Source organism: Corythoichthys intestinalis, chromosome 18 (assembly GCF_030265065.1).
Source record: "Corythoichthys intestinalis isolate RoL2023-P3 chromosome 18, ASM3026506v1, whole genome shotgun sequence".
In the NCBI taxonomy this organism is placed as follows: domain Eukaryota; kingdom Metazoa; phylum Chordata; class Actinopteri; order Syngnathiformes; family Syngnathidae; genus Corythoichthys; species Corythoichthys intestinalis.
Genome location: NC_080412.1, coordinates 38,913,186 through 38,938,720, shown reverse-complemented (window position 1 = coordinate 38,938,720; position 25,535 = coordinate 38,913,186). Strand labels below are relative to the sequence as shown.

Sequence of the window (25,535 nt, the reverse complement as noted above, 5' to 3'; positions counted from 1 at the left end):
TTTTTTAATGTTTTGTAAACAGCAAAACCCTAGCTGGAGGTGAGAGCACGTGAGAGCAGAATTACAGATGCCACGACTTTAACGAGATATTATCGCTTACCTTGTTTCGATCCAAAAACTCCATGTGGCATGTATCACCGAGTGTCAAGACACAGCTGTGAATGGCCACAGCTGGATTGTTTTGGGGATTTTATGGGTGAAACATGGTAATATAACAAGGGTTGTGATGCAGAAATCGGAGACATGAAAGAGTGGCCGAGATTTTTTTTTTTTCTTCAATTTTTCAATTTTTCTTTGTATCAATTATTAACATCTAACATATCGGGGAAAATGCGACAGTAACAAAAAAAAAAAAAAACAATTTAGCGATAGTTAAGAGGTAGATAAGCGTGACTTTTATTACAGATGCCATTTTTTTATTCTGATGTTATTTGTTTAAAAGTTTAAAATATGCGAGTGAATAATTTTTCAAAGTTGTTTTTTTTTTTTTTTAAACAAAATATTAGACATCAATTAATGATTCTAAGCTAAAAATGACAGACATTTTGAATAATAGATATAATTACTTATCTTGTATTCATGGCTGGGTTGAAACAAAAACGGTTGCGCGACGTCTGTAAACGAGGGTTTTCAGGGTAAATTAAAAACAGTTAGGGGGCTAAATGTGCCATGAATCTGCAATGGCAGCATATAGACATATTGTTCTATCAAACTCAATAGTTGTTTTGGTTTAAAATACAGCAGTTTCTTTTAAAGAGGAGTGCAAGAGCAGAAACTGCTTTTTCAGTCTTGTCTGTGTTTTCCGCCATATCTTTTCATGGGACAACACTAACAAAATGACACTTTGACACAATGAAAAGTAGTCTGTGAGCAGGTTATATATAATAGAGTTCATTTATTTTCAGCATTGCTGCAGAGATTGAAGAGGTGGAGGGGTCATTACCACCACGATGCTTGACTGTAGGCATGACACACTTATTGTACTCCTCACCTGGTCGATATACCTAAAAGGATATATCTAAATTTCTGCAGAAATGTGAGGGGGGTACTCACTTTTGTGATACACTGTAACACTAGCAACTTTTCAGGATGCTCAAATTGTCCCAACCAACGTTTAAGCTACCTTAAAAAAAAAAAAAAAAGCTACAATGCTCAAGTAGGTCGAAATCCAGCGTAGGGCTAATGCACCTTAAAACATGTTTTGTTTTCTCCATGAGATAACTGTTGTTGTTATGTGGTCTAAACAAATAAAAGTTGATCTGATTTTATTTGACTTAGAACACATCCATAACTGAAAAGAATGGACATGCAGGTGACAATGTTTTTTTAGGTTAACTATTGTGGTTCCTCCGTTTTATTATTATAATTATTAATTATTATTATAGTTATTCTTTGTTCCGCAGCCCCTTTGAGCTCAATTTGACCCCCTTAGAATGCTTCAAAATGCACCAAAATCGGCAGACAGGTCATGACAGGTGCAATCTTTGATACCGAGTAAAGAAAAATTCCAAATACACTATGTAGCGCCCTCTAGCAGTCATTCTTTGTCCCACCGACGCTTTGAGCCTTACTTCGACCCCCTCAGAATGCTTCAAAACTCACCAAACTCAACAGCCAGGTGAACACCGGTTAAAACTTTGATAAAATGTAAAAATATAAAAATACGCGTAAATGTGTGTAACGCACCCTAGGAACAAAACCAACATTTCATTTAATTTTTTTTAAGGTGAAAGAAGAGGTAACAACGTAAAGGTTAAAATTTAGAACACATCAGTACAATAAAAAAAATGGGATACCATATACGGTGCCCAGACTGCCGTTAGTACTACATCCAGTTTTCTTTGGGTGGGCAGAGCGTGTCCGTGGGTGGGCACTGCCCACCCATACCCCACCTGGTAACGTCTCTGCATGTAGAACATAATAACTTAAAGGCAGCAAAGAACAGTACAATAAAACTGAGGGGAAAAAACAATGCATTGTGCTAAAAGTCATCACAACAAATAAAAAAAACAAATAAGAGTAAAGAAATTTGGTAGAAATCATTCTTCTGAAAACTACTTCGTGTGTAACCGCTGCACATACTCGTTTTGAGCAGTTGGGGGAGTAATACAAATTAAAGACAGAAAATCAGTCACATTTTCAGAACGAAGAAGCAGCGCTTCCAGAAGAAGAAAATGGCTCGATAGAGAATAGATGTCAATTTTGCAGCATTTAGCTACTAGTCTATCGATACCTTAAGCATGTTTGATCGCTGCTAAAAACGAAAAATGTTTAAAAGGATCAAACGCGCAAATTTCCGTCGGCGAAACGAGTCCGACGAGGACGAGCGGGAGGAGAATGTGCAGCCGATGCTGGCACCGACGTTGTTCGGGCCTGTTTTAGAAGAAGTCCCGTTCCTGGAGACGTCCAGCGGCAACAACGATAGCTTAAGCCCCAAGAGCAATGGTTTCGGGGCCAATTTTAAAACCCCCAGAGACTTGAAGAGGGACAAGAAGGGGAAAGACAACGCTACGGCGCTCGGACCCACAAAAGGCAGTTTGCTTAGTTTCGACGACGAAGAAGAAGAAGGTACCGCACCGACGCTAATTTTTGGCTAACGAACGAAGCTTTGCAAGCCGCCATTTTCACATCGTTTTTCAATTTAGCTCCATAATCATGACTCGTATCGATATAAAATGCCTCCCGAGGCTACTTAAAACGACTATGACATCCAACTATTGTATGGTGCCTCCAGAAATTTTTCATAGGGGTGGCCAGATGGGTCCCACTTAAAATCTTGGGGTAGCCAAAACTAAAAGCCATAATTTCAGGTTTTCATTTAACTATCGCAGCAAAAAGGTCAGGGGAAAACTATCAGAAAGACTTAAGGACACGGCTACTGATATGCTTTGGTGAATTGTGTAATATTTCATGTTACTAATGATTTAATGTGCATAGTCCATAACTGTCCGGTCAACATTTTGAGTTCCACAAAAATTCAGTTTTATTGTGTTATATACTGTATATATTAGGCATAAAGTGTAAATTTAACGAGGGCTGTCAAACGATTAACATTTTTAATCGAGTTAATCACAGCTTAGAAATTAATTTATCGTAATTAATCGCAATTCAAACCATCTCTAAAACATGCCATATTTTTCAGTAAATTATTGTTGGAATGGAAAGATAAGACAAGACGGATATATACATTCAACATACTGTACATAAGTACTGTATTTGTTTATTATAACAATTGGGGCTGTCAAACGATTAAAATTTTCAATCGAGTTAATTACAGCTTAAAAATTAATTAATCGTAATTAATCGCAATTAATCGCAATTCAAACCATCTATATAATATGCCATATTTTTCTGTAAATTATTGGTGGAATGGAAAGATAAGACACAAGATGGATATACATATATGTATATTCAACGTGCATTACATAAGGACTGTATTTGTTTATTATAACAATATATCAACAAGGTGGCATTAACATTATTAACATTCTGTTATAGTGATCAATGGATAGAAAGACTTGTAGTTCTTAAAAGACAAATGTTAGTACAAGTTGTAGAAATTTTATATTAAAACCCCTCTTAATGTTTTCGTTTTAATAAAATTTGTGAAATTTTCAATCAAAAAATAAACTAGTAGCCTGCCATTGTTGATGTCAATAATTACTTACACTATAAAATCAGTCGCACCCAAGCACCAGCAGAGGGCTGCAAAACTCCGCAAAACACAACAAGTGGGCCTTTCACTCTACTGTCATTTACATCTGTCTGAGCTGGGCAAGTGCGTTAATTGCGTCAAATATTTTAACGTGACTAATTTTAAAAAATTAATTAACGCCTGTTAACACGATAATTTTGACAGCCCTAATAACAATAAATCCACAAGATGACATTAACATTCTAACATTCTTTCTGTGAAAGGGATCCACGGATTGAAAGACTTGTAATTCTTAAAGGATAAATGTGACTTTGTATATTGTGACTAAATATTGCCATGTAGTGTATTTGTTGAGCTTCCAGTAAATGATACTGTAGCGACGTAACTGTTCTGCCCAAATGCATGATGGGAAGTGGTACAACCATGACTGTGTGTGGTGGCTGCAAATGCTATATCTTCTCTGCGTTGGGTACACTACAGGGTAAGGGTAGTAAGAAAAAGATCAACTCCTGTCGTTCTTCCCCACATCGCTTCCCACAATATTTATAGTCGCTGTGGGATAGATGACAAAGCTTTTGCCCATTAAAAGCACGGCCCCAGTGAATGCTTATATCTACTCCACTCTGCCTCTTATCTTTGTATATAAGTAAAACTGCGCCATTGTAGGCTGTTTGCGGCAATGCGTGAATGAGTCGTACCGCGAATGTGTTAATTGCGATAAATATTTTCACTTGATCAATTAAAAAAGAATTAATTACCGCCCGTTAATGCGATAAATTTGACAGCCCTGCATTTAACAAAACAAAATAAATATATTCATTTGGGATGAAATGGATAACTGATGTTACAACAATCTAACGATATACGGGCCAGTGCGATGGCCAACCAATTTATAGGGGTGGCCGTGGGATAACGTCACGGGCGTAGTATTGCATAGGAATGGTAGGGACTGAAGTCACTGCACACTACCAAAGTTTCAGGGTGTTCAAATTGTCCTCACCTACTTTTAAGCAACCTTATTTGAATTATATAATTACTTCAGTTATATAGGTAATTTATAATGTCTTCCCTTATGTTGTAAGGATAGAATTGACTAGTGCTGCAACGATTAATCGATTAACTCGAGTATTCGATTAGGGAAAAAAATTAATTAATTAAATTAATTTTTGCTGCTTCGGGTATTCGTTTCATTAAATGGCGTTGTAATGGTTTGTTTTGAAAGTGTTTGCATTTAGTTTTATTGATTTGGGTGGATACACAGCCCTCTTGTCTACCTTATTTCACATGGCTGAATCCATCTTCTCCCTGTTAAGACCAACATAAGCCTTTGAGCTAATGATTTTTTGGAATGCATTCCTAATTTAATTTAAAGGTATATTTAGCCAAATTTTGTGGGAATATATGTCTTAGCCATTTGTTAAGAGCATTGTAAAAAAAGTGTTAGCATTTTATAGCATTTAAGCTAGCGGACTTTTGCTATGTAAGTTAGCCAATTGTTCTTTTGTTGTACATAGATCCTCTTTTTCTTTTTGTGTTAGGCTCAGCTCAGGTATTTTAATTTTTTATTGTTCCTTATCCAATTACTCCATTATTCGAACTAGATAGTTCATCGATTAATCGACTACTAAAATAATCGGTAACTGCAACCCTATTTCGAATGAACGAACGTTCCCAGTCTAAATGGATAGGGCGTCGAGCACCGACAATGGTAGCCTTAGAGTAACCTGAGACACTATTATGGTGGAAGATTTTGGTAGCAACTTGTTGGTTCCTTTTTTTTTTTTTTTCTTTTTTTTTTTTTTTTTTTAAACATTGACACCTTTTTAAAACGATATTTCGATTTTTGGCAGGAGCATATCGATAACCTTTTGGTATACAAAGTATCACGATATTATATCACCATTTCGATATTTTGTCACAGTCCTAACACAAACATATATTAGCTGAAACAACTTACAGCCTTTTGTGGGCCAAATCGGAGCGCAGCTGTCCTTTATCCATGTCAGACGAGTCTACTCCTCAGTTATACAAGGCGGCAGTCCAGCCAGACCAACGCTGACACCAGAGGATAGTGTATCCTCCATCATTAAACAAAATACAATACTTTTGGACTTTTTGGATAGTTCTTTTGAATTTTTATAGGGTTATTACAGACTTACGCGAACATTCGGGAACAGAACTTGTTCTAACCTGGGGACTACCTGTAATTGATTTTAAAGAATCTGATATTCCCCATTTAAAAATTGAATTTCAATTCGTTATCCGTTCCACCCATCGAATAACACCATAATTGTATTGTTGCGTGTTTTTCTTTTAACATGATAATGAAGAATAATGCATATGTTAAAGATGGTAAATGTTATACAGTATAATGTGTTATTTGGAAAATATTTTAACTGTCTTTGTTCTGTGTGGCAATATAACCAGAAGGACCAGACGTCTTCCGAGTGAAGAAGTCCAATCACAGCAAGAAAATAGTGAAGCAGCTGAAGAAGGAGTACAAGGAGGACTTGGAGAAGTGTGGCGTCGTCAAAACAGGTGGGCGATTTCAGCACAATTTACTAATAAATTTGATCATATGAATTTATAAAGTGTCATTTGGTTGCTGTCAACCATCATTTAGTCAATTTGAAAGCCTAAAAAATCAGAATGGTCACCAAAAGTGGTTGTTAAAATATTGCTTGGTTTGCTAAATAGAAGCGGCACCTCAGCCTTTTGTCACTGTCAAAGAAGAAGTGGTCATCAAAGTGGAAAATGAAGTTGGCGAAGAAGAAATGGATGTTGACAGTGCTGACGAGCAGAAGGAAGATGCGAAGGGAAGTCAAGGACAAAGAAGCAGCAGTGGAAATAACACTGGAGCAACATTCAACACGCTTTCTTCCCTCAGCACTCTGAGACCTGGTACTACATTGCGTCATATGTTTAACTGTCTTTTTTTTTTGTCTTCATCTAATGGAGTGCTATAGTTCTCAAACAGTGTCCTAGGGCTTCATTTTAAATTCAGTTCGTGTATTTCGCCAGGGGAGATCCCTGACGCAGCATTCATTCATGCTGCCAGAAAGCGGCGACAGCTGGCCAGAGAGTTGGGAGGCGACGCCCCGCTTGTTGAGACGGAAACCCCCAAGAAACGACTGGCGCAAGAGGACCAAGACGGAAGCGACGACGAAGACGGGGAAGAGAAGCGGATTCGTTTCAGCGGCGTCCGAAACAAAACTCAAAGGCAAAAGATCGCGGAGGAGATAGGTACTTTACGTTATTCAAGACTTGTTGAACATCCGCTTTGTTGAGTCGTGACTAGGCATGTACCGGTATGATATTCTGACGGTAAAATAACCTTATACCAAAATATCACGTATCACGGTATAGCAATTACAGCTGTAAAATGTGTTACTTTGAGATATCTGTGTTTAAAAAAAAAACCAAACAAACAAACAAAAAAAATACCTTTTTTCCATTGAACAGAATTTTTATTTTTCAAAACATATTAGCAAATTGGAACATCTGTATAATGTTAAGTTAAAATAAAAACAAAACATTCTAAATAAAATTAAAACAAATGCTGTCCTGTAGGTGAGTCTAAACCCACAGCTCAACATTATTACCATCAGAACAAAAATAATGGAATTATTTTCCATAAAAAGCATGTGTGTAAGACTCATATTTACATTATACACACTTTCTCAACACAGACAATTGCCAGAGAGAGAAAAAACACCACGTTTTACCACCGCTGGACACACTAAACACACTGGAGTTAACTCTCGTGGCTGGTGGGAAACATTCATGACAGTGTTAACAAGAGGCGATCCGATTATGATTCAGAGGCTACAATTCAATTATAAATCGATTATTGATGCAGAGCTGCTTTTAATGTTTCGTATATTAGTTACAAAAATAGTACAAAAATCATCTCAGCCTTAAATAAACTAGTGTTTAAATATCAAGTTTACAGTTCAAAAACTATATTCAATTAATTTAATGTTGTGAATTGATTGTTGAAGAAAAATTGCTCCCGTTATTCCATAATTTCCCTTCTGTCTACTTTCGATATGTGGAAGTTTTAAAACTGTTTCATCATTTAAAGATAGATTCAAGTCAAGATTTTGCTGATTTGGGAGTATTTTAGATAAAAAGTTACCGTATTTTTCGGACTATAAGTCGCACCAGCCATAAAATGCCCAACGAAGAGGGGAAAAAAAACATAGGTCGCACCGGAGTATAAGTTGCATTTTGATAAAATCCAACATAAAGAACATATGTCATCTTGAACGCCAATTTAAAATAAAAATTCAATAGAGAACAACATGCTGAATAAGTGTACAGTATGATAATGTTACATGATGCATGAACAACATAGCTATTGAGGGTTATTCAGATAACTATAGCATAAAGAACATGCTAACACGTTTACCAAACCATCAGTGTCACTCCAAAACAGCAAAATAACATGTGAAATGATATAATAATGTGTTTATAATTTCACAGATAAGTCACTCCAGAGTATGGTTCGCACCCCGAGCCAAACTATGGGAAAAAAACTGCGACTTATAGTCCGAAAAATACGGTAAATAGGTTCGCTCGGAAGGTTCACTACAACAGAGCCTTCCTGAGAAGTCTACTGCTTTAAGATGGCGGCTATTTACTAACGCCGCTGTGTCTGTCATTTCGCATCTAGTTCTCTATACATATGCTAACGCCGCAGTCTGTCATTTCGTATCCAGGTCTGTATACATGTGATATCTACTATAGTATTACGTGAGCGTAGTTTGTAGCAAATGGGTGTTGTTTGTAGCAGCTGTCGGCCGCAGTCCGGTATTATTGTTTTTTTATCTAGCGGCATGAGTTGTCAGTCCGTTCCTCACTGTGTCCCGAAGACTGCGCTGACTGTGTTTTAGTTTCGCTTTACTTAGCATATTTAAATAATCAGAATATGGATGTTTGTGAATCGTTCTCAAATCTTCTGCGACCGTCGGAAATAATCTAAAGAATCGGAAATTTCACACACCTTTACTATTTACGAACCTTTAATTTTGTATAAAAGCGAAGTCATATTGGAGGTGTTGCCTCCTCGGCAGCCACCCTCCACAAACTTGTTTTACATATCGGTTGGCCCTCCTCCTCTAAACCGCGGCCGTCTGTAACTCTTCTGTAGCCGAAGTATTCCCACACCAGCTATTTGGTTTTCTTCAATGGGGGGAAAAAGTTCTGGAGTTTCACTACCTCCAGCCATCGTGTAGCACACCTGACTCGCTGACACTGAGCAACAACCGGTGGGGGAGGGTTGAGCCTTGCAGCTGAAAGCGAGGGATTTCTCCCTGCATTTCTAAAAAAATAGCGAATACTTTAGGTATGGTTTGACGGAATTTTTTTGCGGTTTTGGAACCATGACGCTTTCATACCACGGTCCACCTTGGAACTGATAATCGGCACATGTCTAGTCGTGACCTTCCGCCGCATGCCTGCAGGTATCGAGGGCAGCGACGACGAGGCGCTGGATGGTGGTCATGATGAAGAGGTGAGCCGGTGGGAGCAGGAGCAGATCAGGAAAGGGATCAGCATACCACAGGTGAGTATCCATACACATCCCTTTCCTGAAAGGTAACGGAAGCATATGTTCGGTCCTGTGGTTTAAGTGGCAGTCAAGAAAATACCTTTCTTATTCTAATGTAATATCAGTATATTTTTTCAGCTAATGAATGAATTGGTAAGAAATAAAGGCTAGCCATCAATGATTCATGGTAACACTTGCATAATTCCCAAGTAACGAGGTCTTGTCACTCCTCGCCAGGTCCAACCAGAGGAGACACCGGCCTACTACCAGAACAGCTATGAAACTCAGCCTTACGGCAGTGGCTACAACATGCCCTTCACCTACGGCGTGATGCCCCAGCAGGCCGGCAAGCCTCCCGGTCCAACCGACGGCGCTGCGGCTCACTTCGGTCTCTCTGTTAGTGACTTAGCCCCAGTGTCCATTGATCTGGTAAAGAAACGCCTTCAGGATAGGTAAGAGCAGCCTTCACTTTGTGCTGTGGTCTCGGAGAACCTGTAAAGCGGCATAGAGAGCTAACAACATACTTTTTTTTGTCAGAAATGACTTAAAAAACAGCATTCGAACCTTCTCTTGTGTGTAATAATGACCTCCGTGAAGTTGGCAACCCATCAGGCACAAATTTATAGAAAAATGATGTCAATTGTTTGTGCTATGTTTGTGCTGCTATCGTTTTTGAGAATTATAATTCTTTTATAGGTCAATCTGAGGTCAACCCCTCCACCCCCCGCCATTTTGATTTTTAAAAAATGGCTAAAAATGGTCAATCGTTTGTGCTGTAAAACACTTGTTTGTGCGGCAACGGTTTTGTAGTTTATTGCGCTTTTAACTCATTCGCTCCCAGCCATTTTCACCGGTGCAACCCCCTTCGCTCCCGGCCGTTTTGCTGGATTTTGACTGATTTTGCACGGTCCACAGAAAATTCTGTTCTATTGCTATATAAACATGGAACCCTCCAAAAGAAAGATTACTCTTTTTTTCAGCAGGAAAAAAGTAAGTTCATATCTTTTTCCATTCTTAAGAAATCAGCATTAGAAAATAGCTTAGTTTGAGCGATTGTCCAATTTCTGATGAAAAAAGAGAAATTGAGCTTTTTGTGAAAGCATACATTTCAAACATAACTTTGACTTTAACGCAGCTATTTTTTGCCTTAGTTACATTCTAAACATCAGAATAATGTTTTCCTTTTACAAAATAAAATAAGCAACAAGACAAATAGAGCTTTTGATAGCAAAGTAACAATTTATTTACACATAACTAAATGAGGGATGACGTTGTTGTGGCCGCGACAGCCGGGTAAATTTTTCCCTCATCGCTCCCTGTCTCATAAAGATGGATGTTTTTGAGTCTCTGCGCGGTCTGCTCGGCAAGCAGGACGGACTCAACGGCATCGTCCGCTGCACTGGTGGTCCCGGTCGTTCTGCTTGGTCGTCCAGCACCTGGCATCCCGGGCATCCTCTACTGTAGGTTGTTCTGCATTTGGTCGTCTTCCGCCGACGCCCCAGCCGTGCGGCCCGGCCGTTCGTTGCCGTTGAATCGATTTGCAGGTTTTACCAAATGCGCTATTGCCCTCCAGTGGCCAGTTTTATGGCTTTAAAATGGATTTTCGGCTTTGTGCTTTGGAGCTAAATTGAATCAGAACCCAGAGATGTCTCTCGTTTAAAAAAAAAAAAAAAAAAAGGTAAAACACGTATAAATACGTCTTTGGGACACTGAAACAATTAAAAATAGAACATATTTATTCGTTTTTGGGAGCAAATGAGTTAAACGTGAGCAGCAAAAACGAATGACACCACTTCGGGTCCATTTTGCAGTAAATGACGGGGCTCCATGATGTCATCGCTATAAATTAAAAGCATAATATCTACATAACATATCTACATAACAGTTGCAGCACAAACAAATCTTTTTACAGCACAAACGTAGCACAAACGATTGACATGATTTTTCATAAAGGTCAAATAAAGACCTTAAAGAAACTGTTCTCTTGACCCTCTTCCTACTGTCCCCCCCCACACCTGTTCTTGTTTTGTGTCAATAGGCTGGGTCATATGCGTATAGGCCACAAAGCCAACCTCAACCGGTACACAGAGATCCAAGAAGACCTGGCTTCCTCAGAGAGCGCCATATTACAGCTGGACGGCTCGTCCAATGACAATGCAGATCAATATCAATTCTTGCAAGAGATGCGAGGGTATGTTGGAGACTTGCTTGAGTGTTTCGGTGAAAAGGTAAGGGAGATCATCTGCTCTCTGTTTAACTTTTTTAATGTTTATATCCTGTAATCTTGAGTACATTGTAATTTTGAATGTTGAAAATAAGGTTTTCATTTCACTAGTTTGAAAAGTTGACTAAGAAAAAATTGGCAAGTGTCAAATATTAGCCTCTTTCAAAGAAAAAATTGCAGCATCGTATTTTTTGACAAATGATGCCTTACACAGAATACACACAAATTGCCGCAAATATGTGCTCTTTGACACGTAAATTGGATGCGCGATGACATCAGGTCTGTTGCTTGTCAGACAATGAAAATTACCTTCACCGTAACATTCCATGACAAACAGGCGCACGTACTCCAGAAGAAATTGCTACTTTAACATCGTGAGGAAAAAAGCAGAAGATTGTGCCGTCTTTTGCAGGCTGTCTAAAAGCGGCTAAGTGGGTCCTCGGTTTTTGACAGTCCTAACATACAATATTTCATTGTGACTAGACTGTCTAAGGGGCTATCCTTTCTCTGAGGCATGCTCCTCAACTCCCTTTTTCTCCCAATGTGTTTGCTTTACATGAACTGTTTTCCATTCAGTTGAATTACAATTGTGACTTTAGAGAATGTTGCAACTTTTCAGTCTCAAGGTCATAAACCGAGGACCCCCCCCCGTATTGTCTGTGATGCGAGGCAGTGCGTAGACTACTATTACAGTTGCATTTTAGACTGTCGCTGAACTGAATGAATAGTTGTATAGTGAAATCGCGACGAAAAAAGAATATGAAGGCAAACTGTGCTACAGAATCACAACTAGATACCTCTGGGTACCCATGATATGATACGAACAACGATTGCCGTATTGGCCCGAATATAAGACGACCCCCTTTTTTTCAAGACTCGAGTTTGAAAAAAGACTTTTTGAACACCAAATTAATTTTTATACAGAAAATAATTACATCTGAAAAAAATGATTATAACCATATATTTGAGAGAAAAAGCATGTAATTTTGCCTCATTCTAATCTTAATATCTGAAACCTTTAAATATGTAAACTAAAGTGCAATTACATTCGTAAATGAATGGCTTCTGGCTTTTGTAATGTAAATAAACCAATCTATTGTGATAAAACAACAAAACTGCAATAACCATCAAAGTGAGGTCTAACTGTAGTCTTGAAACAAATCTGAATAAGGAAAACATTGCAATAAAATAATGCAAACTGGTTAAACTTGAGAGTAGCTGAGATCTGTCATGACAGAACATTACTCAAGTTCAGCCTTCGCTTCAATGATATCTGGCGCCATCTAGCGTCGTGGATGGGTCTAGACCGCGAATATAAGACGACCCCCACTTTTGCAGTCTTATTTCAAAGCAAAAAACTGTCTTATATTCGGGCCAAAACGGTACTAATAAAAGAAAAGCTATTTTTATCCTTCTGTTATGAATTAAAATGAGTTTCACTAGTAGACAAATTTTAATTCGCTGCCAGTTTCATGTTGCAATGGCAGCTTTTCCTATCCAACTCCCGCGACTGACTGAGCGTAGCAATTCTCAATAACTGAGGGGTGTCCAAAGTAGTGCAAACGCAGCACAAACAAATGGCGCACCTTTGGGTTCATTTTGCAGTAAATGGGGAGCTTGAGGTATAAGGCAAAATGCACCCAAATGGGTGCCATTTGTTTGCGCTAGTTTTTGGGGCACCCCTCTGTTTTTGGGACACCCCTCTATTATGGAGAGAGTTGGTACGCTCCGTCAGCCGCGACAGAGGGGCTGCGATTGATGTCATCACTCGAAAATAATATCTCAATAGCTATAAAACGATATCAGCACAAACCTAGGACAAACGAATGGCACCATTGCTGTTCTGCTCCGCCGTGGATGGGGGGCTGCTTGAAGTCATCTCTTAAAATTAATTTCTCGAAAACGATATTAGCACAAACGAAGCATAAACGACTGACCCTATTTTTTGCCATTTTTAAGCAAAATGGGGGGCTTGCTGACCTCTGACCTATAAGAGAATGGCAAATATCTCATACATGATAGTACCAACAAAGTTTCACAGCACAAATGTAGCAGAAATTGACATAATTTTTATAGAAATTTGCGTCTGAGGGGCGGGCCAACTTCACGAGAGTGTTGATTTTGGGTGACTGGAAAGTCGTGACTCAAGAATGTCCCCAAATTGATAGAAAGATACTCAAAATCAATACAAAAACCTGTAAATTTCCTAAAATGAACAAGAAGCATATCTGTCAACCCGAGGCCATTGGCAATCTTACAAATAGTTGCATATGCCCTTGTGACTAATCTTACAACGTTTTATATGGTGTGCAATATGAAACAAAAATAAAACTAAATTTTTATAATAATACGGATTTATTGGTAATATTGTCACATATAACCTGGTGCAATCAAATTACAGTCAATATCTTCAGCTACATCATGATTATTAAAATTTAACAGCGACTTTTGTTATAATTGTATGTAGCACTTTTGGCAATTTCTATCTTGTCTTGATGGCTGCACTTCAGCTCGCAATTAAGTTTGACTTGAAGGTAGTTTGTGTGTCCAATTATAAATTAAAAAGGTCAATTGATAAAATTAACATACCGATGCAATGTTTGAGTCAGTGAACATTTCTTTTGCTAATTCTGAGAAGTGATCAACAATAGTTGCAGGCTAATTGTGTTCAGCAACAAATTGGCAAAATAAAATCTCCGCTTTCGTCACTTTTCATTCTGCAGACTGCATCTTTATGACCAGTGTTGTTTATCTTTTTTTTTTTTTTTTTTTTTAATTAATTAATTACAGTTACAAATTGCTTCTCCCAAAAAGTAATTGAGTTAGTAACTCAGTTACCTGAATGTAAGAGTAATTAGTTACTTAGCAAAGTAACTGGTGTTACCTTTCATGTTTTTTTTTTTTCTTCATTAAAAAAACAAAACAAAAACATAGTAACTTGCTATGTTTGGAAGTCATTTAATGTTGTGAATTAACCGTTAAAGTTGTAAAAATTGCTCCCATTTTTGCTGTAGTTCCCTTCTGTCTACTTTCGACATGTGAACGTTTTAAAACTGTTTCGTCATTTAAAGATAGATTCAAGTCAAGATTTTGCCGATTTATGAGTATTTTAGATAAAAGGTCACTTAGGTTCGCTAGGAAGGTTCACTACAACAGAGCCTTTCTTAGAAGTCTACTGCTTTAAAATGGGGGCTGTTTACCAACGACAGCAAGTGTATCATTTCGTATCTAGTTCATATACAAGTGATATCTAGCATAGCATCATCTGGGCGTAGTTTGTAGGCTGTCGGCTACAGTCAGGTATTATTGGAGCCGCCTTTGCAACTGCGTTACAACTCCCCCTTTCCCACTCCCGCTCTTCTTTCTCCGTGTCTCCGACTTTTCTCGCGTCATTTAACCAACGTAGTAACGCACATTGTCTCGTTGACGAAGCATTGACAAAAGCCGAATGGAGAAAAAAAAAACGTAATGCACGAAAAACGTACAGATTTTGAACGTACGGCTTACACATTTAAAAATCAGTGCTCAGTTGTACAAATTACGCCGAAACCATACAACTTGAAAGGTATGAAGAAGTGACCAGTAAATGCCCACAAGACTGGCTGTGACTTCTCTGGTATCATTGTTATTGACGGCCAGTTCAGTCAAAATTTAATTGGATGTCTAGCGCCGTCGATGTCGGCCAGTGAGCTCACGTAGACACTATTCAAATGAAAGATTTTGCTAGCAACCTGTTGATTCCTTTTTTTGTTGGTTTGATCAATAAGCTTTTGGGCTACAAAGTCTCACGATATATCACCTTTTGGATATATTGTCATACCCCTAATCACAACACGTCATAAATTGCTGACTAGTAAATGCATGTTTAACTCTTTTATAGATTTGGTCTTGCAGCACTAACTACACGGAGCAGCCTGCGTCTTCTAAACTCATGAATGTTTGTTTTAGTTCTAGATGATTGCGACCAGCATTCTGACGGATCCCTGAAATGATAGTGGAATATTGCTTGTTAGTTTAAAGCACATTGGCCTATTTTTGTTTGGGTTTTTTTAACTGTAATTCTCAGCTTGAACCATTGGCAAGTGATTTGCCTTTTCCTCACACTGGCAATATTCCAGCCGCACTATTCTGTCGTACATCACAATATTCCTCTCCCTCACAGCTACGAGGCGTTCCCGTGACTCCGAGCCCTGCGCTTGTGTAGTTCAGAGGTCACAGAAGGCGTCGTATGTTTCAGGTGCCCGTCGTCGAGGAGCTGGAGGCTGCCATGCACCAGTTACTAAGGCAACGGGCCTCGCGACTCGTCCAGAGAAGACAGGATGATATAAAAGATGAATCGGCGGAGTTTGCAAGCCTTTCAAGTCAGTCCATCTATAAGGTTTTTATGATTCATTCGAACGGCCTCGTTAGTTCTGTGCGCGTGGGCGAGCTCTGTGTCTGTCTGGATAGATTTACACCCCCTACTCTCCTTTTAAAAGTGTGTCTCTGTGTGAGAGTGAGCATGCATACATAAGGGGGGTAAAAATGTCTCTTGTTTTGCACTGCCGTGTCTCACTGTCAGTGGGATGCTGGTAAAGTCACTTGACAAAAGTTATCTTGTGAGCTCTTGAGTGTTGTTGCAGACAGGTAAGTGAATTGGAATTGATTATCTGACAACTGATGGACCGGACTAAGATGAAATGATTGTGAAGGATTTTGTAAATTGGGTGGAATTTATTCAGTACATTTATTACAGTAATGACTTTGCTACTAAACAGAGTGTATGTTGTAATCAATCAAAATTATGTGCATCCAAAATCAATTTTGTTGAGCCAATGTAGGGCTGCAGCTACAGATTATTTTAGTAGTCGATTAATCTATCAACTAGTGAGTTTGAATAATTGAGTAATCGGATTAGGGACATGCGTTGCAGAATAAATTTTAAGAGATGTAAAACATAGGCTTGCTAAGATTACACTTTCAAAAAAAAAAGCATTAAATGCGAATACAAAATAAAATTCCCAAGTGTTTCTCCAAAATTTGCAGAATACCACTTGTATTGAAAAATAAGAATACCAGAGTTTAGTCTCAAACGGTATAAAACAATAAATGAGGATCTGAATACAACAAGAGAACAATTGGCTAACATGCACAGCAAAAGTCAGCTAGCTTAAATGCTATGAAATCCTAAGGTGTTTTTTTTTTCTTTTTTTTTTTTTTTTACAATGCTCTTAACAAATCGTTCAAACACACATTCCCACAAAAAAATGGTTGAATACAACTATAAACTAAATTACGAATACATAAAAAAAACGTTAGCTTAAACAAGATTTACCTTATGTCAGTCTTATCAGGGAGCAGCTGGATTCAACCATGTTAAATGAGTTTTGTCATATTCACTGTTGCCACTAGAAGGCAGTGTATCCACCTAAATGAATAAAACTAAATGCAAACACTTTTAAAACAAACCATTACAACGCCACTCTAATTAAACGAAGACTCAAAGCAGCAAAATTTCATTCAAAGCTTTATTCTAATCGAATTACTCGAGTTAATCGATTAATCGTTGCAGCACCAATCCAATGTTCATCCTCAGTCCAAATGTATGGATTTGTAACAAATATCCTACAATATTTAGGTGCATAATTCATAATTGATCGTAAAATTTAATGTCAATATTAAATGCTAAGCAGTGTTAATGTGAGGTGAAGCTATAGGATGATGTTACAATAACTAAAGTGGCCCCTCACATCACTCCTGTGTCTTACAGATAAAGCCGTCATGGCTCCCAGTCTGGACTCGTTCGGTCGTGACCGCACGTTGTACCAAGAGAGTAGTCGCCAAAGGAGGATAGCGGAACGAGAAGCCCGGAGGTAAGGTATATTGATAATATTTTGAGTAGGGATGTCCTGATCCGATCACGTGATCGGAAATCGGGTGAAAAGGATTGAGTTTTTGATTAAAAAATATATTTATTTTTCTGTGTCATGCTCATTCAATGCCACACCTTCCCCCCTGCTAAGCAGTGCAGCCAAAATGTCCGATGCATCTTGCGTTTGGTACAAGTTAACGATGATTGACATGTTTGTAGCTTTGATCTTTCCAGAGAAGCTTGGTAGCGCTATGATCAAAGGCACAGATGTGTCAATCATCATTATAAGTGGCATAAGTGTGCTGTGTCAGATCTTTGTACAAGTGAGAAGCTGTTCTCAGCAGCGTGAGCATCAAAGCATGAGTGGATTTGAGTAAAAATACTCAATAAAGCATTTAATAGAGATAAGCATTTTTCCATGTTATTCTTGTTTAAAAATAATTCACATTATGAAGGCAGCAAGGTGGGACAGTAACATGTTTGGAACTTTTGATCAAATAAAAACGCATCGGGACGCTATCAGCAGATTTTCAAAATCAGGTGACTGACTCGGGTGCAAAATTTTGCGATCAGGACATCCCTACTTTCGGGGTATCAAGTATCACGATATATCGATAACCTTTTCGATTTATTGTCACACCCCTAGTCGAAACTAGGGGTGTGAAGACCAAAAAGTGCCCAACTTTGGTACCTAGCTCAGGTCAGGCCTGTGAATGAAAACTCACCATTTTGATATGTGCAAATTTTGTTGAGTTTTTAAGCATGTTCAGAACTTCAAAATGGCCATTTTCATTTGCCCTGAAGAAGCCCAACCCTAAACCCTAATTCCCAAATAAGCACGACTTTGGTACTCCGCCCAGGTCAGGCCCGTGAATGAAAACTCACCATTTTGATAACTTAACATCTCATATGTCTCATGAAGAGTGTCACCAATTTTGAGGAGGATACAACTAACTGCCTCGGCGCAATGGTTTCAAACGTGCACCCTGGTTTTCGACAAAAATGGCATGTTTTTCAACATTCAATCCAAAATACCTGATTTCCTGTTGAGGTTGGAATATGGGTGCCACAGACTTTTTGAAGCATTTTTGCATTTTCTCCGCTAATTTCATCGCTCTACGTTGAATATACCTAAATGGTGAGGCCTTTTTTTAAAAATTCCAGGGGGCGCCACTGAGCCATTTTTTGACATTTTTTCGCAGTGTTGCCAAATTATCGAAATTTTTGCGAAGCGGCATATTTGTGCAAATTTTGAGTTTTTGAGCCTGTTAAGACCTCCGAATTGGCCATTTTTATTTGCCATGAAAAAAGAATAATAATAATCCTTTGCAGAACAATAGGGCCTTCGCACCAGTTGGTGCTCGGGCCCTAATAAAGGCTAAACAGTACAAGAGGGTTCGTGTACTCACCTCATATTCAATTGAAATGCCTTAAAACTACTGCTGGACATCTGAAAGACAAGGAGCAATGAACGATCTCTCTTCACCTCTCGCTCTAAAAAATAACTTGCCCACAAAAAAGGCCGGGCCGCTTCTGTACCTGCCTGTCTCATACACAAATTTATTTTCCAGTCTTTTAAAAAGGAGCTCTCCCAGTAACCGGGAGCATCCATCTTTATGTTGTGCGTGCGTCCGGGCGGCAGACGTGTCTTGAATTTCGTTCCGGTACGTGCACTGTCATAAAGTTATGAGGGAAAGTCATCGTTTTTGAACCTTTATAAATCGTAATCGAATCGTCACGTGTCGAATCGCGATGCATGTAATCATTGATTTTTTGGGGGGGAACTCCTCTAGTCGAAACGCTTGACATAATGTAATTTGTGGTTTTGTTAGAGCTAGACGGCGTCAAGCACGAGAGCAGAACGGAAAGTGGGCGGAGCACAAAGAAGGCTTGTCGTCCGATGACGAGGAGACGTCTACGGACATCACCGGCTTCGACACGGAGCACGGTATCGAAAGACTCATTGACGAGATGAGACAGATGGACACCAACTCACCCGCAATGCAAACTTTTTCCTTTCTAGATCGTATCACCAGAGAATGCAAGAAAGTATTTGAGGATGTGCTGGAGGATTTCCATTCCCTGGACTACATCAAATCCCAGTTTGAAGTGTGGAGGAGAGACTACGCCGAGTGCTACAAAGACGCTTACATCGGCCTCTGCCTGCCCAAACTCTTCAGCCCTCTAGTTCGACTGGAGCTCATCGCATGGAACCCTCTTGAGGCGAGTCCTGATGAAACTTTGGTTTTAACTCTCAATGTGCAAATACTGAAATCTACCTTTCTCACGCGTCCCTTTAGGCACAGTGTGCAAACTTTGAGTACATGCTCTGGTTTGAGTCGCTTTTATTCTACGGTTTTAAGGAGAATAGTAAATTGCAAAAAGGGGACAGTGACATTGGACTGCTACCAGCTATTGTGGAGAAGGTCATCCTCACCAAACTGACAGGTGGTCAAGTTAGTCGTCTGTTCTATTGTAACTGTTAAGGACTACAGCTCACCAACGCGTGTTTGTGTGCAGTGTTGTCAGAACAAGTTTGGGACCCGCTGTCAAACAGTCAGACGACGCGACTGGTGGGCTTTATTCGCAGACTGATGAAAGGCTACCCAACTGTGCTCCATGGGGACAACCAATACACACGGGTAAGGTCTACCTTCACGTGTGGCTTTGGACTAATTGTGTAAAAAGCATTCTAAATCTTCTGTGTATTTATTTGTTCGTCAGGAATTGTTGAAAACTGTCGTACTGCGAGTACGGCGGACTCTGGATGAAGATGTATTCCAACCCCTCTACCCTAAAAAGTATGCTCTTCTTTTGCTTAAATCGGGTGTGAGGCCTTGTTCAAACTAGTAGACATAATTGGATTTTTAGCCTATTCAGATTGAAACTGGATGGCTGTTTTATAGTCTGAACAGCAGTGTTGTTTTTTCCAGGTCTTTTCATTTTTGTCTCCGTCATCTCCAGAAGTGTTTGTTTTTGTCTAGTTTTAGTCATGTGTACTCAATGTTTTCGTCCGTAAGATTAAAAAAATATATACAAAAATAAAGATTTTCACTTATTTCAAATGAAGATTGACAGACGAGCACATATTGTAGCATCTGCAAGAACAACACCAACTTGGCGATACACACTCAGCAGAAAAACAGTATTTTATTTTCAATTAATTATACCCACCTGGCAGAGGTGGGTAGTAAAGCATTACATGTACTTCGTTACATTTAGTTGAGTAACCTTTTGAGAAAATTGTACTTTTACTTGAGTAGATAAAACGCTATTTTTACTCCGCTACTCTGCACAACAGTAGTTACATTTTTCCTTTATTCTACATATTGTTTTTTTGCCAGCAATGTCATTGCCAAGAGTAACGCTACTAATTTCACCAATGAGACGTTGCAATAGTAATCACATGACTCCATTGCACCAATCAGACGCAAGCTAGCCGTTCTATGATCACGCCAGCCTGTTTAATCATGTGGCGTCTTTAAAGCACCGTAAAAAATGAAGTATTTAACATGGAGCGCTGCCCTCAACATGACACGAAAGCGCAGTTTTAAACCTCTCTCCCATTTATTTGGCACCGATTGACCACGGAAAACCGGAGATATGATCCTTTTAATTTCGATAGTAACTATGAAGGAACTACAGTATTCACTATTCAAACTAGGAACTATTTTTTGCACTAAAGGGCACTCATGTTCTTAGGACGAATAATGCTTCATTTCTGCCTTGTCCGCCGTAATTCAATGATTTTTTTTTGTATTTCTTTGTCCATTACTTACTTTTTACTCGAGTAATATTATTTTGAAGTAATGCTATTCTTACTTGAGTAAAATTTTTGGGGCTACTCTACCCACCTCTGCCACCTGGATATCACGAACTTTATGTAAAAAAAAAGTTGTCCGAGAGTTTAAAAGGACGCTCGCCGTTGGCATTAACCCAATGCTAATGCTACGAGTTACATTTAGTGTGGGATGATACTCATCACAGACTTTTAAAGGCTAAAGCAAAATTGCATATTCCCTCTGGCCAAGAAAAAAAAAATTTTACCATGTGTGTTTCAACACAAGCAAACCTGAAGTCGGAGGACACGGGGGGGGGGGGTGCGCAGCACGTCACATGAGTGACACAACCAGACACTGCTACAATGCAGGCTAGCTACACATAAAATGTCACGCATTGTGAACATATGACAGAAACTTGCGCGTTTCTCTCATTCTCATCAGACGAAAACTAGCATCTCGTTATATTTTAGCTTGCCAAAACGCGTTTTTAGCTCGTTATCATGTTGTTGTCATGAAAAATTTGTTCATTGACAAAATATTTCTCTTATATTCATCGTTGGCGAAAACACTGCTGAACAGTCAAAAAAGCAGAGAAATCTGATTGAGACCACATGCGGGAGGTAGTTTCACATCAGATCTAGGGGCCGTTTACATGGTGACCCTCCGAGAATACGAAAAATTTCAAATTTGCATTTATATGGGCCCGTCTCCATTCGAACAATGTCGCAATTCCGCATGAAAACAATGTAGTATTCATGCCAGGCCCTAGGGGGCAGTGCAGATTTACAAGGTGACAGCGAATGATGCACTTTGACCCCACCAAAGTTCCTCAGCCCGGGAAAAAAATGTGCCCGCCCACTCGAAGCAATGGCATTTTTCCTATGTTCAAAAAGGCACAAAAATGGAAACATTCAACATATTTGATTTTAAAATATTATTAAAACAGTAAATTAAAGCCGACGTTCCGCCATATTTGCTGTTTTTAATGTTTAGTAGCACCGCTGCGCAAGCCCGATGTGACTTGTACGAGTGCTGACATTATCGGCGCGGTCTCGCGCCGCGGGAGTCTTTGATATGCATGCGGAGCAAGTCCCCCACAATCGAATTCTTCCATTTTGGAGGCAGGATTCAGAATTTTTCGTCTTCGCCGACACCATATGCACACGAGGCCACTCCGCAACATAGTCATTGCGTCTTCGTGTCGCAGAGTCGCCATGTAAACTGCCCCCTAAACAGCTTGGATAGGATTTGACCATCCGTGGCAACGCTCTATGCAGGATGACGACTGTCAGATGTGTCAATATTGCAAATTGGTATAAATAGTGTGAACAGTCAGCCCTAAAAATCAGATTTCAATCCGATTGGAATCATATTTTTCTGCAGTCTGAACGCAGCCTAATAGTCTTCAGACCTATTCTAATGATGTCATACTATTGTCATTGTTTTGCTTTTGTTCAGTTTGCTGGAAAACAAGAATGGCGGTCCCTACTTATTCTACCAGAGGCAGTTCTGGACTTGTGTGAAGGTTTGTCAACAATCCCTCTTGCTTTTTCAGTAAAGCCATCTAATTCCTCAAGATACTAGTAAAATCCACTAGAGTTATGGTTCATAGTGTGTGTCTGATTTAAGAATTATTCTATTTATCAAAACTAACAGTGTTTGTTTTCAATCTCCTTAGCTTTTGAGAAATATCTTGCAATTGGAGGGCATTGTCTCCACTTCCTGTCTAAAGGACCTGGCTTTAGACAGTACTCTGAACAGGTACATCCTCTCTGCACTGCAGACCACCGATGCCAGTGAGGACAATGTTCTTAAGTCCCAAAAGGTAGGCTGTTACTTCATTTGTTTGGGAAAATATATACTGTGGTATGAAAAAGTATCTGAACCTTTTGGAATTTCTCACATTTCTGCATAAAATCACCATCAAATGTGATCTGATCTTTGTCAAAATCACACAGATGCGAATACAGCGTCTGCTTTAACTAAAACCACTCAAACATTTATAGGTTTTCATATTTTAATGAGGATAGCATGTAAACAATGACGGAAGGGGGGGAAATAAGTAAGTGAACCCTCTGCCTAAGGAGACTTAAAGAGCAAATGAAACCAATTTTTACCTAACATTAAGTCAGGTGTGTGCCCAATCCCTGATGAGTTGTTTAAAGCTGCCCTGCCCACTATAAGACACACACCTGGTAAGAAATGTCTTGATGAAAAGCATTGTCTTATGTGCATCATGGCTCCGTCAAAGAGCTGTCTGAAGACCTGCGATCAAGGATTGTTGATTTATATAAAGCTGGGAAAGGATACAAAATCATCTCTAAAAGTCTGGATGTTCATCAATCGACAGTCAGAAAAGTTGTCTACGAATGGAGAGACTTTTGGCCGTTTTTGCTTCTCTCCCAAGGAGTGGCTGTCCACCAAAAAATGACGTCAAGAGTTCAGCGCAGAATACTCAGAGAGGTTAAAAAAAAAAAAAAAAACCTAGAGCAGGGATCCCCAACCTATTCCATAAAGGCCCGCTGTGGGTGGAGGATTTTGTTCCAACCAAACAAGATGACACCTTTTCACCAATCTAGTGTTTTACAAGTGCAATCAGTTGACTACAGTCAGGTGCTGCTTGTTTTAGCAGGAACCTCTTTGGTTCAACGGTCTGTGTTGGATCAGTTGGAAGAAAAACCAGGGCCCACAGCGGGCCTTGAGGACTGGTTTGGAGACCCCTGCCCTAGAGTGTCTGTTAAAAACTTACAGAAATCACTGGCACAGTACAACATCTGTGTGCACACATCAACTATATGTAAAACTATGGCCAAGGAATAGTGTTCATCGGAGGACTTCACCGAGGAAGCCACTGCAACACCTCAACCCCACTGTGAAGATTGGTGAGGGCGCATCATGATTTGGTGCTGTTGTGCTACCTCAGGGCCTTGAGAACTTGCAATCATTAATGGAAGAATGAATTCAAAGGTTTCTCAGGATGTTTTGCAGGAAAACCTGAGGCTGGCTCTCAGACAGTTGAAGCTAAAAAGAGGATGGATGCCGCAACAAGACAATGATCCAAAACACAGATGTAAATCAACTTCAGAAAAACAGAATACACGATCTGGAGTGGCCAAGTCAAAGTCCAGACTTGAACCCAATTGAGATGCTGTTGCCTGACCTAAAGACCGCGATTCATGCCAGACATCCCAGGAATCTGACTGAACTACATCAGTTTTGTAGTGAAGAATGGGCCAAGATTAGTCCTGGTCGATGTTCCAGACTGATCTGCAGCTACAGGAAGCGTCTGGTTGTTATTGCTGCCAAAGAGGAGCCACAAAATATTAAATGTGATACTTTTTCATACCACTGTATATTTACCGGGCTGATGTTGTAATAAAGAACAGACCTCTCACGCTTTCCCTTGCCTTGCAGGTGGTTTACTGTTTGCCGACGCAATGGTTCGCCGGGCTGAAGGGCCAGCAAACGCTGCCTCAGTTAGAGCCGCTCTGTCGCTACCTTGTCCATTTGGCTAACTCGTTATACCGCAGCAGCTTGGGGGCGTCTGATATCGAGCGGCGTATCACAAAGTAAGATCCTTTAGTCTTTCCCTTAAAGCTTCAATACAATTTGTTGCCTCACTGTGCATCATTGACACCGTCCACAGGGATCACGTGAAAGAAGTCATAAAGATGCTGGTGCACGTGAAGGCTGTGGACCACATCATTTCCGTGGCAGCTGAGCAAGGCATTAAAGACATTAAGTCTCTGTTGGAAACCAAGTCGTAGACGGATAAACGGCAGCACTCGCTGGTTCTTCTTCAGTCATTTGTCTCCTCGATAAAATGCGCAAATAGGTGTAAATATTGTGAATAATGTATATAAAGGTTTGTGTCTTCATGTCTACAACACTGACTACATGTCAATAGCCTTCATAATGTATTTGGACTGAAAATTTGAGGATCAATCAGGCTTTATTAAAAAAAAAAAAAAAAAAAAAGGTTAAAAACTGCCTACACGTTTCCTCACATATGTGCAAAGTGTTTTTTTGCTAGCTCAAACACAAGGAATCCCGCTACCACCCTACATGAAAGAGTTGTAGGAATATGTTTTTCCTTTGTTTGCTTGTGAATAAAATATACATTTGAAAGTACTTGGCTCTTATCTCTGACATGACAAATATAGAGGTTGGACAAAATAATGGAAACACCCAACATTTTGGCATCATACTCATTTAACATAATTGTTAAAGAATGGCATGAGAAACATTCTAATTGAGCATCTTGTATGGCCGGCACAATCCCCAGACCTCAACATTATTGAGCATTTATGGACAGTTTTAGAGATTCAATTAAGACGTTGATTTCCACCGCCATCGTCTCTAAAAGAGAGGTTATTGTAACTGAAGAATGGCTCAAAATTACTTTGGAAACAATTCTCAAGTTTTATGAATAAATGTCTTGGAGAATTGATGCTTGAATTGCCACAAAAGGC

At 39.4% G+C, this 25,535-nt stretch overlaps 1 protein-coding gene across 1 annotated transcript; it reads left to right on the top strand.

Annotated features, from left to right (window-relative positions):
* The first annotated feature begins 2,141 nt into the window (after window positions 1–2,141).
* On the top strand, window positions 2,142–25,194 carry paxbp1 (PAX3 and PAX7 binding protein 1). The gene is made up of 18 exons (XM_057821230.1): window positions 2,142–2,568; window positions 6,083–6,193; window positions 6,353–6,556; window positions 6,677–6,898; window positions 9,121–9,221; window positions 9,444–9,658; window positions 11,245–11,434; window positions 15,668–15,791; window positions 17,180–17,282; window positions 19,114–19,229; window positions 19,305–19,504; window positions 19,582–19,729; window positions 19,802–19,923; window positions 20,006–20,082; window positions 22,522–22,588; window positions 22,742–22,888; window positions 24,478–24,632; window positions 24,710–25,194. Exons 1-18 carry the CDS (start codon window positions 2,268–2,270, stop codon window positions 24,828–24,830), a joined length of 2,724 nt encoding a protein of 907 aa, XP_057677213.1. The 5' UTR covers window positions 2,142–2,267; the 3' UTR covers window positions 24,831–25,194.
* Window positions 25,195–25,535: the final 341 nt, after the last annotated feature.

What these genes read in the sequence shown, in the direction of transcription:
- paxbp1 (XM_057821230.1), top strand. Translation starts at nt 2,268, where the DNA reads ATGTTTAAAAGGATCAAACGCGCAAATTTCCGTCGGCGAAACGAGTCC. An exon ending in AAGGGATCAGCATACCACAG is followed by an intron (nt 9,222 to 9,443) that starts GTGAGTATCCAT and finishes ACTCCTCGCCAG; the next exon opens with GTCCAACCAGAGGAGACACC. An exon ending in TCGCATGGAACCCTCTTGAG is followed by an intron (nt 19,505 to 19,581) that starts GCGAGTCCTGAT and finishes GCGTCCCTTTAG; the next exon opens with GCACAGTGTGCAAACTTTGA.